This window comes from Gadus macrocephalus, chromosome 17 (genome assembly GCF_031168955.1).
Source record: "Gadus macrocephalus chromosome 17, ASM3116895v1".
Lineage (NCBI taxonomy): Eukaryota > Metazoa > Chordata > Actinopteri > Gadiformes > Gadidae > Gadus > Gadus macrocephalus.
The window spans coordinates 12,999,447-13,017,063 of record NC_082398.1 but is presented as its reverse complement, the minus strand read 5'-3'; the positions used below and the strand labels follow the sequence as shown (position 1 = coordinate 13,017,063).

Below are 17,617 nucleotides of genomic sequence, written 5' to 3'. Positions count from 1 at the left end.
AGGACAAGGACAGAGCAAGATAAGGGACGCAGGGACCTGAATTACAATAAAAGATTGAACGACGGACCAAGGCGGGGACAGGGGGAGAGGGGGACACGGGAGGAGAAGATAAGGAGAGGTACGGATGGACAGACGGACTGACAGGCAGGTAAGAGGAGATGAAGAGGATGAGGGCGAGGTTCCTGTCCCAGGGTGGCGACGGTGTTATTTTCTCCTGCCGTTTATCACACATCTGTCTAGGTTTGTCAGACAATCTTCTCGCCGTCCCTTTGTACGTTCGTCTCTCTCTAAATCTACCTCATTTTCTTTACTTCGTCCTACTAGTATTTTTCGCGCCCACAGTTCAATTAACTGTGTCGAGACCAAACCTTATTTGGCATCAAGTGAACTTCTTCAACTGGAGGCGATTCATCCTTCTGCCCTCTAGTCCCCGCCTTCATTCTAAAACATTGAGGACATTTCCCAGTGCACCAGTTCAGAGAAACGCTCTTACATCAAGGCATTGTTGGAAAGGAAGAACTGTTTTACAATTTTTACAGTTTTTTGTAATGAGAAACAAATGAAGTATGGGCAGATTGAGTGCTTCTTTACCCGCATCCGGTCCCAATTGGGCACTCATTAATGGATTTCAAAGCTCAGGTACTTCTTTGCCTCAGGATGCTGTAATACATGGTACGGGCTTCATGTTGAGCCCTTAAACCCGGTCAACACCATGGGGGTTACCGAGAGAATGCTTCGGGCAAAGCTGTTTTCCTTAACATGACATCAGTTCCTGGCATTGTCTTGAGAAGTTTCAGGCATGTACTCGATGGTGTTGGTATACAGCACATTGAATTACGTGAATTCTGTGCAAATGAACTAAAGTTTCTGCAAATTGCGCATACTTGATGTAAATAAAACACGTACCCAGTACAATTTAGTTTGCATGGATTTTTTGCCTTTATCAGTATAATATTTGATTATTTGAAGGTGCCACTGGGATCTATGTTTGACATAAATTGAGGTTGTGCAACAAATTGATGGTATTGTATTGAGACTAATTAGAGAGCTTGCACTACGTTATTTTTCTTAAAGCTGAGACTCTAGGAATAAGACACCTCAGACAAGTCAGAAAATGCAGACAACTCACACAGTGATCACCATGAGACTGAACCCTGCTTATTTCAGGAGTGAATAGAGATGAATGGTAAATTACTCAAAATCTCTTTGGTCTTGACTAGCGCTCACTTTTGAGTAGGGGATGTTAATAATAATAATAATACATTTAATTTAGAGGCGCCTTTCAAGACACCCAAGGTCACCTTACAGAGCATATAGTCATCATTCAAAATTATGTAAAACAGACTAGGAATAAAAGGAAAACAGAGGTTAAACATGAAGAATAATAATAATTAATAACACTCAAGACGCCTAAAGTGAAGCGGGGACCTCACTAACCACCACCATATGTAGCACCCACTTGGGTGATGCACGGCAACCAATCGGCGCCAGAACACTCACTACACACCAGCTTGAGGTGGAGAGTTAGGGATGAGGTGGAGAGTGAGGGAAAAGAACATATTTAAACACTATCGACCATATTTAAACACTGTCGATCACATTTAAACAATATCGACCCCATGTAAACACTATCGACCACATTTAAACACTATCGACCATATTTAAACACTATGGACCACATGTAAACCCTATCGACCACATGTAAACACTATCGCCACATTTAAACACTATCACCCACATTTAAACACTATGGACCACACGTAAACCCTATCGACCACATTTAAACACTATCGCCCACATTTAAACACTATCGCCCACATTTAAACACTATGGACCACATTTAAACACTATGGACCACATGTAGACCCTATCGACCACATGTAAACCCTATCGACCATATATAAACACTATCGACCACATTTAAACATGTAAACCCTATCGACCACAATTAAACACTATCGACGATGTTCACTATCGATGTTGATGTGATATAACGAAGGTCTCCTCTTGAATTGTACTTTGCTGTTAGGTGTTGCAACTTGTGAGTGGCGGCTCGCCTATAGAGGGCGCTGGGGCACCGCCCTCCCGCCGACCGGCCATCATTTTTTTTTTTTATATATATATTTATATATATGTTTTTTAATATTCTTTCTCCTTTTGAGAATTATTGCATTCGAATAATTCATTTACTTTAGAATATCTTTGGAATCCCCCATACTTAAATCTTCATTCACTTACATGTTCAACGTTCATTTTGGTGAAGTAGATGTCTTCCGTGGGGCGCAGTTCGCTCTGCCCCACATGCCTGAATTATTAGCAATGGTTCCCCGTTGCTAGGCAGAAAAGTACATAATTTCGCCAATCAGCGCGTCGAATTGTATGGCTTGTGGGCGCTCAAACTATAGCCCCAAGCGCAGTGCACCGTCCACTGCGCGTAACCGCGCATTTGCCATTACCTCAGAGATCAGCAAGATGGCGACTTTGAGTACTGCTACACTGTTTCCCTGTGAGTTCAGCTAGCCCAAATTCAGTTAAGTCTTTGCTTATGAATCCCTTCGAAAGAAGAACATTTGCAGAAAATTGCAAGTAAAAGAACTCGGAGCAGAAAAGCCAGAAGTGAACATAACCCAACAAGCAAGAGAAAAGGATAGAGCCTACAAGAGACACTTTTCCAGAGTTTGGTTCAGTCTTGGCTAACTAGCTGTGGTTATGCCAATGCCATTTTTTTCTTTCCTTGTATACTTTTTAAAACAAATGCGTGTGATAGTTCGTGGACACAGACAGGGTTGACAGACCTGAAACATCTGTCAGAAAGGATAAAAAAAACAAGAGCGAGCAAGAGTGCATATGAACAACTGTGTGAAGCTAGCCATGCTAGAGGTAAGCAACTTCTATTTATTCCACTAGCCTATATGTATTTCCCTTGAGGTGGACACTGGTTGCAGACCCTCACAACCACCCCCCACCCCTTTCAAGTGTACTGTATATAGTTCTCTGCAAACCTATGGTGGGACCAGGCCTTCATTGTGCATATTGTATATAGTCCTCTGCAAACCTATTCAGTGTACATACTGTATATAGTTCTCTGCAAACATGGTGGCATCAGGCCTTCAGTGTGCATATTGTATAGTCCTCTGTAAACCTATTCAGTGTACATACTGTATATAGTTCTCTGCAAACCTATGGTGGCTTCAGGCCTTCAGTGTTCATATTAGTCCTTTGCAAACCTATTCAGTGTACATACTGTATATAGTCCTCTGCAGACCTATGGTGGCATCAGGCCTTCAGTGTGCATATTGTACTGTATGTAGTCCTCTGCAAACCTATGTTGGTATCATGCCTTAAGTTAGTCTTCAACAACCACACACAAAAGTTTGCACATTTACATGAATTTTATGGAATTAGTATTTCATTGTATTTGTCTAAATGCATACTAATGCAGACTGTAGATATATTTATGAGTGACGTTTACCAACACAATGGCTTGGCCGTAACACACTCACCCATTATCTCTATCTTTCTCTCTCTCACTCACAAACAGAGAGAGAGAATGTTACCTTGTGTGTAATTCACAGTTATTGTTGATGTATCTGCACTCTTAATGTTGCTGATTTCTACAAGGCAAATCAATTAACTTAAAACTTAGTTCCCTGGCCCCATTCGTCTTTGTAAGTAAATGTTCTTTTTTTGCCTTTACTATTTTGTCAGAATGCACCAGAATGCTTTGTTGGTTTGTGAAAATCACAAAAAAATCTTGTGGGGGAGGATGCCCCCAGACCCCCCTACAGGGGTTTGGAATGCAAACATTCAGCCCCCCCTCAAATAAATTCCACCAGCCGCCACTGCAGAGCAGTTGCCTCGTTAGTACTGAAGGAAATAATAGTTAATCAAGCGCTCATCTCTTTGAATTACTGAGAAGTAATTCTACATCTACATATACCACTACACCCTTGAGAAACATTTAACAGAGAATGCAATTGAGGCGTCTTACAAAACCCTTTCTGCATACATTCTTAACATCCATAAAATCAAATGATGACTTTAATTACAGTAAATGGAGTGTGTTTGGATGATGGTTTAAGCAGCCATCCAGACACACACACACTCAAGGAGATCTCCCACAGGGCAGCATCAACTGCTTCATGAACCATTGTCCTTCATCTCTATTGAGTCCTTCATAGTCCTATATAGTCCTTCATCTCGCTTCTCTACATAATCATCCTATGTCCTGGTTATGAGGAGTAGAGGCTGACTATATTGACGCAAATCACTGCTGTCATGTTTTGAATTTTAAAAGCTATTGATTTTGTCCATCGAAGAGTGAAGACAATTTAACTCATGATGGAAATATAAACATTGAAGTATAAAACAAGCTCATTTGAATTGATTCGTTTTGAATCGACTCTTTGAAATCAAAATGTATATAATTGTACTATTTTGAAGTTGCAGATACTCGAAATACAATATTCATTACACTCGTTCAAGTGGTCAAGATACGGACCAGAAAATCAGAGCCATCCAAATTCTAACTGCAGTCAGGGCGTTCAAGGGACAGGCCTAAGGAACTCGGACTGAATGCAACTGAATCGACTGCTGTCATCACGTTACTGGAGTTTTGAGCCCCTGTGTTTATTGAGGTCTTAGTTTGAATATACATAACTGACATAAACCAAACAGCTTACTGCAGTCCCGTCGTTCTCCCTGTAGGCCTTCTTTGGGTTTAATTTGGTTCGATCACATGACTGACGGACCACGCTCTGATAGGCCGGTGGTAGATTCAAATGCATTAATTCTCGTGGTTTAGCCTGTACTTGGAATGCTCTGCAATGTTAATTCACATTGTAATGTCTTGAATTTACCACTTGAATATTCGTATTTAGAATACCTTTAACGTGATTGAAAAATGTGTGTCTTTGAAATGGTTCAGCTTGAAATGCCATGTTTGAATTTCAAAGAAGTGAAATCAAAATAAAGTCAGATGACCTGGTTTCAAAGTACAAACGTCAATGGTGTTCACATTTCCATAATACAAAGTTCAATGGCTTTTAAAAAATCGAAAACATTATGGCCGTGATCTGCTTCCATACTTGTGTGAGTGTGTGGCAATGGACTTTGCTACAGTCCTCTTAAACAACATTCTCCTCAATTACTTGCAGGAGAAATGTTCTCAAGTAAAAATAACTTATTCCACAACAACACATATATTAATAATAACAATAAAGAACTGCCCCTTTTTTCTCTCTCTCTCTCTCTCTCTCTCTCTCTCTCTCTCTCTCTCTCTCTCTCTCTCTCTCTCTCTCTCTCTCTCTCTCTCTCTCTCTCTCTCTCTCTCTCTCTCTCTCTCTCTCCCCCCCCCCCCCCCCCTTTCAGATAATACAGGGCAGAGTGTGAAAGTGGTTTTGGAACATTCCCTTGTAAATGTCCCTTTAACATGAGATTGTGTTGGGCACTCCTAAATTCACTGCGCTGGATGCATTCACACTGGATTTTATGTGTGTGTGTTTGTGTGGGTGTGTATGTGTGTCTGTGTGCACGCTAAAGTTTAAATTAAGTCTGCACTATTTGTTCACGGTTAATTAAGTGAACTAAAATGACACCTTAAGAGAGGAGCAAATGTAATATCTCAGGCCCCACATTTCCATCTGGTTAAACACACACACACACACACACACACACACACACACACACACACACACACACACACACACACACACACACACACATATGCATGTGTGCGCGCTCTTGCGTGAGTGTGTGTGTGTGTATGTGCCATGCTTGTGTAAGAAGAGAAACACACTAATGGTGTGCTGTGCTGCACTGAGGCCCATGAAAGATGAGCGTGGTCCAGTTGAGGAATACTGCAGCATAGAACTTCCTCACTCTATGGGCCTCATTCCCCTAGCGGCCATCTTGATTCTAAACTCTAACCAGCTAGTAATATGGCCGTTGGGGTAATAAAGCCTTATTAAATGCAATTAGCTACCATAAAAAGCCAATTGATAAATACAAATAAATAAATCAACTGGATAATACAGTAATAGTACTGTAGGCATGAAAATCACTCACCTTTCGGCGAAATTCGCCGTTTTGAAACCAAAATAGGTGACCTCCGTGAATCGTGTAGATTCGATGAAAAAATATTTAGGGGGGGGGGGGGGGGGGGTAGGTTCAGAGGCCGGCCAGTTTATAGTCCTCCGTAAAGTGCTTTACTCTAGACACGGAGAGCCTGTCGGAGAACCTTTCCGTAGTTTACGTGCGCATCCAATATATCAGTCGACGCAACAGAGACGGTAAGGGCTGTGATTGGTCCTCTAACAAAATCATTTCCGGAAACACTACTCGGTTTGACTTTGGACCTTATTTACTTTGTACGTTGTTTACTTTGCACAGGACCAATAAAATACCAAATAGGATTTTTAAAGCTTTGGAAGTTTATTTACAAAACTATTTACAAATATTTTGTTGTCAACATATAAGATCGATCGGGCGAAGAATTGCAATGCGATTCTAAATTTGCCCATTAATGTACGAGTCCGAATTTTGCGATTTTCACTGGCTACAATATTGCATCTGTCAGTTGTCAAATTTGCTGAACAAATTGTTAAACTTCAATAATTATTCATAGTCAACTTATATAGTGCATTTATTTAAGCTCTCAACAGCATAACCATACAGCTTCGCCACATCGAGGGGAAAACACGGCACACGCAAAGTAGGTGGAATCAGCCGTTCAAAACCAGTCTGCATGAATCGTATGACAACTGGATGCGAGCAAGGAATACATCGAAGGGGAGACCATGAGAGCCCCAGCTCGCCACATAGTAGCCTGGGTGCTTTAAGCGTGGAAGAAGCTGGATACGGAGTGGGTGAAAAACTATGTGTGTGTGTGTGTGTGTGTGTGTGTGTTTGTGTGTCACTCTGTTCGAGCCTGCATGAGAGTTCAATGTTGTCATTAGCTGTTACGTCTTTCTGACCAATCGCAGTTCAAGGCCGACCTGGGCTGAATTTGCAACATTTTGCAACAAATTATTCTAAATCTGCCCATACATGGACACGGCAGAATTTTGCGATTTTCACTCGCTACAATGTTGCATCTGTGGCTGCAGGTAATTCAATCATAAAGAAGTAAACTCTACGGGGCTATTTTCAGCATTATGTTGTTTTTACGGCACAGCGATCCGGGGCTATTCCCAAAAGATCCGGGGCTATAGCCTCGAATGCCCAGGTCTAACGACGTGCCTAGGCATTATGTCGGCAGTCCTCTGCTCAGAGACGAAAAAGAAGAAAAGATTGTGGACTCGTTCTTGGGTTTGATCATATTCATTTTTGTAGTAGTTACTCCTACTCAGCGTAGTGCAGTGAAGTCCGTTGGTAAACACTGCGCCTGAGCTCCAGCTGTTCGCAGGGTTCCCTCACGCAACTGGGGGCGGTTTTCCCTCATGTCAACAATGGATAATTCATGGATTCCCCAAAAGATTCTGACAAGCATGTCACATTACAAGACCTCGTCTCGTTGCCGACTTTTCAAAATCGTGTACGACTCGCAAATTTGTCTGCGACGAACAAATCGGGCTGAAATCGCGAAGTGTTCCGATTTCAGCCCGATTTTGCCCCGATTACGGCCTCTGAACCAGCCCCAGAGGTTCAGTGAACTGCGAACCGGTGCGCGTGCGGCGTACCAAAAGTATTGGTGCACAAGCAGTTCGCTTCGCTCGTGCTGACGGGAGCGGGATCCAGACCACCATCAGAAGTTGAAAGCCAGCCTGGCCCCGGCGATTTACCTGACTGAATTTGGTGAGTGATCGTTTCAATCATTTTTTATATTTTCTGGTATATCTAAGTTACCCAGGAGCTCGGTTGACATAGGCTTAGCTAACGAGCTACTGCTTGTCAGGTTGTCCTGGCAACCGGATTTTCAGTTCTAAACAACCCAACGAGAGATGGCATTTTCCATTGCTTCCATGTGTTTCTTTCAAAATGAAAATAAATCAATATCTGGAGGTGAAAATGACTACCAATCGAAACATGTCGAGGTGTTCATGTATTCCCCTGTGGTATTAAAAGAAAAAGTAAGTAAACGTTAGTTTCTTCTTTTTTTTTTTATATGAAGACGATCTATTCTCAATATTACTTACCAGGCGCGTCGTTAGCAATTGAAAACATCCGGGGCTTTAGCCCGGGGGGGAGCACCGTCCTGACTCCTGCGTGCTACGGTATCTTAATTAATTAAATAATTAATTAATTAATGTATCGATTAATTAATTAAGGGCGCCCCCAACACATAGGTCGCCTATGCCGAGCGCCAGGGCAAAAATAAGACATTAGAATAGCCTATATAGCCTGCGTGCACCTACCCGATGTCAAGAAGCCATCGCTGCTCCGACGGACCTTTCTCCCCCAGCCAGGCAACGGCAAGTAAGTAGTGGTCTGCTTTTATGTTTCATTTTTAAGTTATTACTTATTGTCAGTGTAGGTTTAATGTTACAGATAAAAACATGCTTTATATTTAGTCAGCATTTCAGAGTTCTAATGTTTTCCCGGAATATGCATTCCTAAACTGTTCACGTCAAGTTCTCTTTAAGATCGCATGAGATGATATGTGCTATCGCGCGACCTGTAACCAGAAAGTAAACACTCGCTTGCATGAAATGATATGGGCTATCGCGTGACGTGTAACCAGGATGTAGATTTAAATAATGAAAAAATAATCTTCCCAGACTGTTTCTGTTACTTGCTTATGCTGTATGCAAGTTGTTTAAGAAGCTTATCTCCATATAAATCTGAGCTGTACATGAATCTGTTAATGAAGTCTCATTTCGACTCCTTCCTCCACTTCACTATTCATGTTCTGTTGCTTGCAGTTAACTACAGCCGCCCTTCCTGGGTAACGCCACCACCAATCCCTGGTCATCCATTGAAGCCATCTCTCTCACTCTGTACAGTCACACTGTTGCCGCTTCATTCTCATTGTCTCATAATCTCATTATTATGGCTGCTGTGGATGCTTTAAAAAATAAACATTTTTCTCTTAGGTAAAATCAAACCAGTGGGATGTTAGATTGAAAACCTCCAAAGCAATGTATTAAAAATTGAAAGACAGTCCTATGTGAAGTTTCTTTTTTGGGGATTTTCAAAATGAGGTACCAGAATGGATTGTCAACCCACTGTTTCTCAACCCTCTCTGATTATTACTATGAGTAGTAGTATTGCATGCATACAGTACTCACATCAGCGTCACAGTAAGCCTATAGAGGCTGCAACCATTTGCTTCTCAAAAGATTGTAGTGTTTTAGAATGAACAACCACTAGAGAGACAAGACAAGACTAATTTTGATTGACAAGTTGGCTAGATTTATATATGTATTTATATTATTTTTTTATTCATAAGAATGAAAGAAATTGTGTAATTAAAGAATAAAACAATGATTGATGTATTTTTGTTTGATTAACATCTTGCTCCCGCAGCCAGTGCCAGCGCCGGTGTCACGTTAAAATTGTACCGGGGGCGAAAATTGTACCGGCCTACGTCATCGTTTGTTTACATCCTGACAACCTGCCCGGCAACAGACTACGCGATGCAGAAAACATGTTTCCAAACGACGAAATAACATAATACAGATAGCGGATCGCTATCTGTATTATGATAGATAGCGATAACAATTGTTTTTACTTTATATTTGTATTGTATTTAATTGTTTAATCGAAACAATAAAAAAAATTGCCCGCGAAACTGCCGAACGCGTCAAATGACAAATGTTTTGCCCGCGAAGCGGGCGATCGCGTCAAATGACGTAGGAAGGTTCTTGAAACATAATACAGATAACGGATCGCTAGATAACACTTGTTTTTACTTTATATTTGCATTGTATTGAATTGTTTAATCGAATTTAGCTAGTCCAAGGTGCTGGAAAGGAGGGTTCGGCCGATCGTCGAACCTCAGATTGAAGAGGAACAATGCGGTTTTCGCCCCGGACGTGGAACTACGGACCAGCTCTTCACTCTCGCAAGGATCCTGGAGGGGGCCTGGGAGTATGCCCATCCGGTCTACATGTGTTTTGTGGATCTGGAGAAGGCGTATGACCGGGTCCCCCGGGAGAAACTGTGGGAGGTGCTGCGGGAGTATGGGGTAAGGGGGTCTATCCTCAGGGCCATCCAATCTTTGTACTCCCAAAGCGAGAGCTGTGTTCGTGTTCTCGGCAGCCAGTCAGTTTCGTTCTCAGTGGGTGCTGGTCTGCGCCTTGTCACCAATCCTGTTTGTGATATACATGGACAGGATATCGAGGCGTAGTCGTGGTGGGGAGGGGTTGCAGTTCGGTGGTCTGAGGATCTCGTCACTGCTTTTTGCAGATGATGTGGTCCTCATTGGATCATCGGCCTGTGACCTTCAGCACTCACTGGATCGGCTGGCGGCCGAGTGTGAATCGGCTGGGATGAGGATCAGCACCGCTAAATCTGAGGCCATGACTCTTAGCAGGAAACCGGTGGATTGCTTACTCCGGGTAGGAAATGAGTCCTTAGCCCAAGTGAAGGAGTTCAAGTACCTTGGGGTCTTGTTCGCTAGTGAGGGTACTATGGAGCGTGAGATTGGCCGGAGAATCGGAGCAGCGGGGGCGGTATTGCGTTCGCTTTACCGCACCGTTGTAACGAAAAGAGAGCTGAGCCGCAAGGCAAAGCTCTCGATCTACCGGTCGATCTTCGTTCCTATCCTCACCTATGGTCATGAGGGCTGGGTGATGACCGAAAGGACGAGATCGCGGGTACAAGCGGCCGAGATGAGTTTTCTCAGAAGGGTGGCTGGCGTCTCCCTTAGGGATAGGGTGAGAAGCTCAGCCATCCGTGAGGAACTCGGATTAGAGCCGCTGCTCCTTTACTTAGAAAGGAGTCAGCTGAGGTGGTTCGGGCATCTGGTAAGGATGCCCACTGGGCGCCTTCCTTGGGAGGTGTTTCAGGCACGTCCAGTGGGGAGGAGACCTCGGGGAAGACCCAGGACTAGGTGGAGAGATTATATCTCAACACTGGCCTGGGAACGCCTCGGGATCCCCCCGTCAGAGCTGGTCAATGTGGCCCAGGAAAGGGAAGTCTGGGGCCCCCTGCTTGAGCTGCTCCCCCCGCGACCCGACCCCGGATAAGCGGTCGAAAATGAGATGATGATGAGATGAGATATATATATGTATATATATATATATGTATATATAATTTTTTATTTTTTTTTACGGCAGAGATCCGGGGCTGATCCCAAAAGATCCGGGGCTATAGCCCCGAATGCCCAGGTCTAACGACGCGCCTGTTACTTACATCATTGTTAAGAAAATCAATTCGCAAAAAAATCGTTCCTTTTCTATAAAAAGTTTGTGTCGCATAGGATTTCCCCTTAATTCCCCCCCCCTTAATTTGGTTTGTGTAGAACCGAAAAGCAGTTGCTATGGAAACGTGACGTCACACTTTAGTACTCATTGAGCAGCTCCGGTGGAAAATGATAAGCTAACGCTACCGTTAGTCTAACATTAGCTAGATTAGATATCGTTACTAAAGTATAGTTTAGGGTAAATCACAAAGCAGAAAACTTACTACTTTTTAAAATCTCTACAACTCCTTTTTCCAGGACGTGTGGATGATTTTAGGTGAGGGGACTGACAAGGTTGAAGGGTCAAGTGGTCCACCGTTCTATCAATAAGGCTAAACTAGAAGATGGTGCTTACACTAATACAAACATTATTTTTTGCAGAATGAGTGTGTTAGGAGAAATGGATTCCGCCATTATTAAACAGCTGGATGCTGGATTGAAATGCAGCTGGAACTGGTCGTGGCTTAAACTGGAAGGCAAGGTCTCAGTAAAAGAGCAAGAGGTGTCCTTTCATCTAGGAGATGTATTCATCAAAATCAACAGGCAGGGATTCGCCAGATGCATTCTCTGCCACAAAGAGATCAATTATGCTAACAAAGGCAGCCATGCTCTGCAGGCTCACTGCCAGACGAACGTTCACAAGAAGAAGGTGGAGATGATAGCTTCCACTCATAGTGTTGCCAGCAGCTTCCTTCCAGCATCAGCTCGGGTGAATCCAGCAAGCCAGAGTCAAGCCAACCAGGGGTTAGAAACAATCAGGCAGCAGTGCCAGGGAAAGATCCCCGTACCAGTCATAAACCGCATAGCAAATGCAGAGGTATAGGTGGAGTAGGCCTGTTACTCAGCACAGGCAGCTTAGACGGAGTACACTAGCACTTTGAGATTGTTATTTTTATTGTATCACAATCAGCTCCCGTCACTGGCAGCATCAACACCTAAACATGGAATACACTAGCTTTACATTAATTACATCATTTGTGTTCTAGGCAATGGTCCTTGGAACCTTGGCGGAGCATTCCATCTCGTTTTCTATGGCTCCTGTAATTGTTGAGCTTGCCCAGACCCTTTCCTTGGATAAACCAGCTTTGCAGGGAATGAAGCTGTCGAGGACAACAGCTTCATACAAGATGATCCATGGTCTAGGTATTTAAATTTTCTTTCTTACCTACTATTTCAGTGTTTTAATTTACATTTTAGTGAACTGCACACATAAAACATGTTCCTTAAACTACCATGTTGCTATATATACTGCTATGTTGCCAGAATTACCTGTTGTATAATTTATATTGTACCAATTAGATTATGCATGTGATGTGACAAAATCTCTCCGACTTTTTGTAGGGCGGACCTACTCTGAGAGGACCTTTTCCAACCTGAAGATGTTTCCCTTTTCGTTAAATTTAGACGAGAGTACCTCCAACAACAAAAAGGTTTGTCTCATATTAAGCTATTGCCATCACAGTCCTTCTTTTGCTTCAGTGTATGCCCTGTAAAATGTTGCATGGCTAATAAACCTTTTTATGTTGAAGATCCTCTCCATGCTCGTTTGCTACTACAATGCAGACTTGAGGAAGGTGATAGTAGAGAATTTGGGGTCCTTGGAGATCGTGAAGGTGAATGCTGCTTCTTTAGAGAAGGTGCTCTGTGAGTTCTTTGAGAAAAACCACATCCCGTGGAATAACCTTGTGAGTATGCTGATGGACTCGTGTGCTGTGATGAGGGGCAGCAAGACCGGCCTCGAGATCAGGATGCACCAATACTGTCCCCACCTGCTCGATGTTGATGGGGACTCCTGTCATCACATACACAATGCGGCAAAGAAGTTCTCAGAGCCCTTTGACGGCTACTTGGAGAAGCTGTTCAGTGATCTCCAGGTTGACCATCAGTGGAGTCCAGACCAGGTAAACAAAATGCAGCTCTTGTCTAGACCACGGCTGCTGGCTCTACTGTACTGTGTTAAATCTATGGAATGTGTAGAATGTCTATGTTTCTAAATCTCCCCGCCTCCAGCCCACAAAGGGGCTTTGTTCCTCATCGCTGGCTGTCTGCATACGATGCCAGCATGGCAACCCATGCCATGATGCCTGCGTACAGAGTCCTCTATTATGGCTTCCTCTCCACTGCCGATAAGGAGCTGTATAGGGAGCCTTTGGAGCTGATGTACACCAAGTACCACGTCAACCAGGCGGCAAGAGCCCGTATCAAGGTGGTTCAGGAGGAACTCAACAGGAAAGGTGATGAGACTTGATGTTCCAATCCCTTATAATAATTAGCACTTATACTTGTTTTGAAGTTACTAATGAGGACGAATATGTATTGTGTTTCACAGGCATGAATCCACAAGGCCGTGAGAGAAAAAAGAGGGTATGTCAGAAGCTGTGGCATGAGGAGACGACGACAGTCTTACGGCTCAGCATCTACAAGGGTTTGCTGGCTATTCTCAAGGAGTATGTCATGGTTTTCCAGGTGGGTGTTAGTTGTGCTTGGAATTACTGCAACTTGACTGCACGTGCATGCACATCCAATGTTGGCAATCAATCAATTTCATAAGAATAACTAACAGTACACAGAAAAGCCTATGGGTGGAACAGGGTTGAGGTACAAAAATTTGATATTTTAAATATAACGTCAGATTTCTGTACCTTGAACTTGTTCCGCCCATTTGCTGTTCTACAAAGTTTCACTGGTATTAGTAGATGGTTAACAAACTATTAACAACTGATCTGTAAAGTGTGAGTTACGTATAAGTTATTAGCTTATGTATGTTACTGGGACGTTATTCTAAAGTTGCAACTATTCCTCATTTACTTACAGTTAATAAATGAGGAATAGTTGCAACTTTAGAATAACGTCCCAATAACATGCATAAACTATTAACTGATACTGAACAAGTCATTAGTAAGTAATTTACAAATGGCTTGTTCATGATCTATTACTAATTATACGGTATAGTTATAAATCATTGACATGCAGTTAACAAGTCATTTATAACTCATTAACTAACAGTTTACTTATGATCTATTAACTGGTTATAACGGATAGTTATAAAGTGTTACCGAATTAGTTTTACATACACAGATTATCCAGACATTGGTTCACAAACTTTCAATCGGCAGCTTGAGCTGTTCCTGGCCTTCATGGCTTGCTTTGTGAAGGCCGAACACATTACTCAGGTAATTAACTCCTCCTCACACCCACTCTGCCTACTTTAGTATATATTATTGATTTTATCCCTATTTTTACTGTTGTCTGTGCTATCAGTTGAGTGTTTCCTTTCTTGTTAAGCAACCTGGGGTCTTTTGAAAGGCACTTAAGGTATTATTCCAATTAATTACTTCCCTTGCATAGCTGTCTCCCAGTGCTCTGAGGGAGATGGTCCTGGAGGATCATATGCTGCTGCCCTCCAAGGAGGTCTATGTGGGACAGGAGGCTGACATGTTCAGGAGCCAGAATCCCAATCATGCTGTAAATACCCCGCATCACCTGCATCACCTTTTTTCTCAATTGTTTTTGAGACTTAAAATAATGGTCAGTTTTTGGTGTTTTGTGTCAGCTGTTGGTGCCATTCCTAGCAGACGTCAGGAAAGCCTACATCACCACTGCAGCATGCCTCCAGAAGAAGCTCCCCTTGGCCAGTCCGACTCTTACAGCCCTGTCTGCTCTGGACCCTCTTCTGAGAGGCCACTCACAGGCAACCATCCAGTTGAAGAGGTAAGAATAACATTTACATTTTTTTTTGCCATATTACCAGGTACTTTGGGATTTTTGTTTCCTCATGTCCTTAAACTGATTTCAAATTCTCAACCATTTCTTGGCAGGCTGAGTGGTATGCTGCGGCACCTATTGCCAGCAGACCAGGACATCCAGAGAGAACTTGTGCAGTTCAATGTTGACCTGACCATCCCCAGTTTCAAGGAGGGAGAGTGCATTGTTGAGTGGTGGGGTCATGTCTTTGACAAGCCAGATAAGTACCCCTCCCTGAGTGCGATGGTTAAATGTTGCCTCTCCATCTTTCACGGACCCAGGGTTGAGTCTTCTTTTAGTTGGATGAATGATGTAATTGACCAAAGGAGTAGCAACATGAATGTACCAACATTTAATGCAATCCAGACGGTCAAGTACACCCTGCAGTCCAGGGGGAAGACAGCCATGCAGCTCTACAGAATGGAGGATGTGAAGTTCGGGGAGGTGGACAGAACACTATGCAAGAACATCAACTCTGCAGCAGCCACATACAAACGCCAGCAGAAGATGAATCAGGAAGAAAAGCAGCAACAACAGAGCAAGTATGGCTCCCAAGCATCTGGCAGTGCTCAGCAGGCCAAGAAACAGTCTGCTGAAGAAGAGAAAAGGGCGAGGCTGAGACATGTGGCCAAACAGCGAAAGCGGGCCTTGGAGACACTGGTGGTCCAGGCAAAGAAGAAAAAATTTGATCTGGTTCTGAGAGTATTGACAAGTGTTTAATGTTTGTTATGTATTGTGTGTTTTTGCCAATAAAAAATATGGAATATTCAAATTTTTCTACCGGGGGAGGACCCTCCGGACCCCCCTAGAGGGATAATATCCTTCTCACCTTTTTCACCCCTGACCCGTTTTCATGCCTGTCTGATAATAGCTATAACTAAAGTAGGGGAAAACGGAAAAAGGCTCATAGTTAATAAGGTACTAGTATAGGTGAAGAGGGTCATGGAAGCCATTGCAGCGAGCTCAACTGAAGAGGCCCCATAAGCATCAATAGTGACCTGATGCTTTCAACAAAAATCTTCAACTTCTCCAAGTGAGCTCTGTGGAGCACCTTGCCCTGCAGTAGTTCATGCCTGGGGCTCATATAGAAGACGAGGGTACTGGACGGAGAATATCGCTCCATTGAGCGAATGTCGGAGATGTCAATATAGCACACATCTCACCTGTCCTAAAGTCCCTTCATTGGGTGCCTGTGAGTTCTAGAACAGGTTTTTAAAGTTGGTGTTCAAATCACTCAATGGATTAGCTCCCGAATATTTCATACTAACGCTTGTATTGCAATTTAGCACGAAAGGCGCTATATAAATAAAGTTTGATTTGATTTGACTCCTGCTACAAGACTCCTGCTACATTGGGGGTCGGATTCAGGGAACTTAAGAGGACATCAGCCGCTTTTGATCTGAGCCAAGGGTGAGACACCGGTCAGTTGATTAGGGGGGGCCCGTTGGGGTAATGGGGGAACTGGCTTTGAACGAAATACGTTATATAGAAGAAACAGAAGATACGGCTTTTGGGCTTTGAGTTAATTTTAGCTGACAGGGATACAGAGGATGAAAAAAGCCATCGTCATATCGTTAAAGGGGTGACATCATGCCTTTTGCTTTAGACTGTTATATGACGTATGCCTACATGTTTTTTACGTCTGCTAAGCTAGCTATATACAGGCATGTAACCCTATTATAGTAGTACCCCCAAATGCAATTATTAACCCTAAAAAAACATGATATGGGATCTTTAAGGGTTATAAGAGCATTGTAAGACCGACCACGGCAGGTGGTGTCAGAGCAGGACGTGGCGAATAGAAGATTATTTAAAATCGGTGCGGAATCGGCACTCTGTGTTGACCATGTTGTTTTACAGAATCTGAGCCAAATCTTAGATTCCGTCTTAGAGTACCATATTAAGCGCTATATAAAATATAAATTTCATGTATTATTATTATTATTATTATTATTAAATCTTCACAGTGTTTGAGAATGTATTTTTGACATGAACAGCTTCTTACAACTAAACAACCCTTTCGAAATATCCAAGCCATTCTTGTACATTGTGTTAAATAGCTCATAGCCACAAAGCTACACAATATTGTCATTGGGCTTCAGGCTACTAATTCAGTACCTAGACAGTGACTTGCACTTTAATGAAGTCTACCTCTCTCTTGTGTTAGACGTTAGAAACCCTACACGGTTCTCCGTCCCCTGTCTGTTTAGTGCCCAGCTCCGCCACCGCAGGGCACCGTCGGCTACCTATTCCATCAGAGCAACCACCTCTCTCTCTGAACTCAATTTCACGAGGAACAATAGCAGGGCAGGCAGTCCTAGGTTCCCCTTGCCTCTCGCCCATCTCAGAGGGATTTTCTCAGCCCCATTTCACTCTCCATACAAAGTTCTCTCTCTCTCTCTCTCTCTCTCTCTCTCTCTCTCTCTCGGGAGCTTTCCCGCTGTGAAAATGGGTCACCTTTCTTATGTTCGAAAAATGCCTGTGCCGAGAATCACCTCTAAAGCTACCTTTGTGTGTATGTATGTGTGC

At 43.0% G+C, this 17,617-nt stretch overlaps 2 protein-coding genes and 2 long non-coding RNA genes across 8 annotated transcripts in view; 2 read left to right on the top strand and 2 right to left on the bottom strand.

Moving 5' to 3' along the window:
• Nucleotides 1–17,617, bottom strand: part of fgf11a (fibroblast growth factor 11a) — a 93,386-nt gene that overhangs the window by 19,999 nt on the left and 55,770 nt on the right. The gene's annotated exons all lie outside the window — the stretch shown is intronic.
• LOC132475966 (uncharacterized) lies at nucleotides 8,137–9,105 on the top strand. Its single transcript, XR_009530045.1, has 2 exons — nucleotides 8,137–8,415; nucleotides 8,862–9,105. It is a non-coding gene; the product is annotated as an uncharacterized LOC132475966 (long non-coding RNA).
• LOC132475967 (uncharacterized) lies at nucleotides 8,396–8,868 on the bottom strand. Its single transcript, XR_009522583.1, has 2 exons — nucleotides 8,671–8,868; nucleotides 8,396–8,614 (listed from the first exon to the last, which is right to left on the bottom strand). It is a non-coding gene; the product is annotated as an uncharacterized LOC132475967 (long non-coding RNA).
• Nucleotides 14,874–15,940, top strand: LOC132445645 (uncharacterized). The gene is made up of 2 exons (XM_060035728.1): nucleotides 14,874–15,055; nucleotides 15,163–15,940. The coding sequence occupies exon 2, from the start codon at nucleotides 15,173–15,175 to the stop codon at nucleotides 15,806–15,808; it is 636 nt and encodes a 211-aa protein (XP_059891711.1). The 5' UTR covers nucleotides 14,874–15,055; nucleotides 15,163–15,172; the 3' UTR covers nucleotides 15,809–15,940.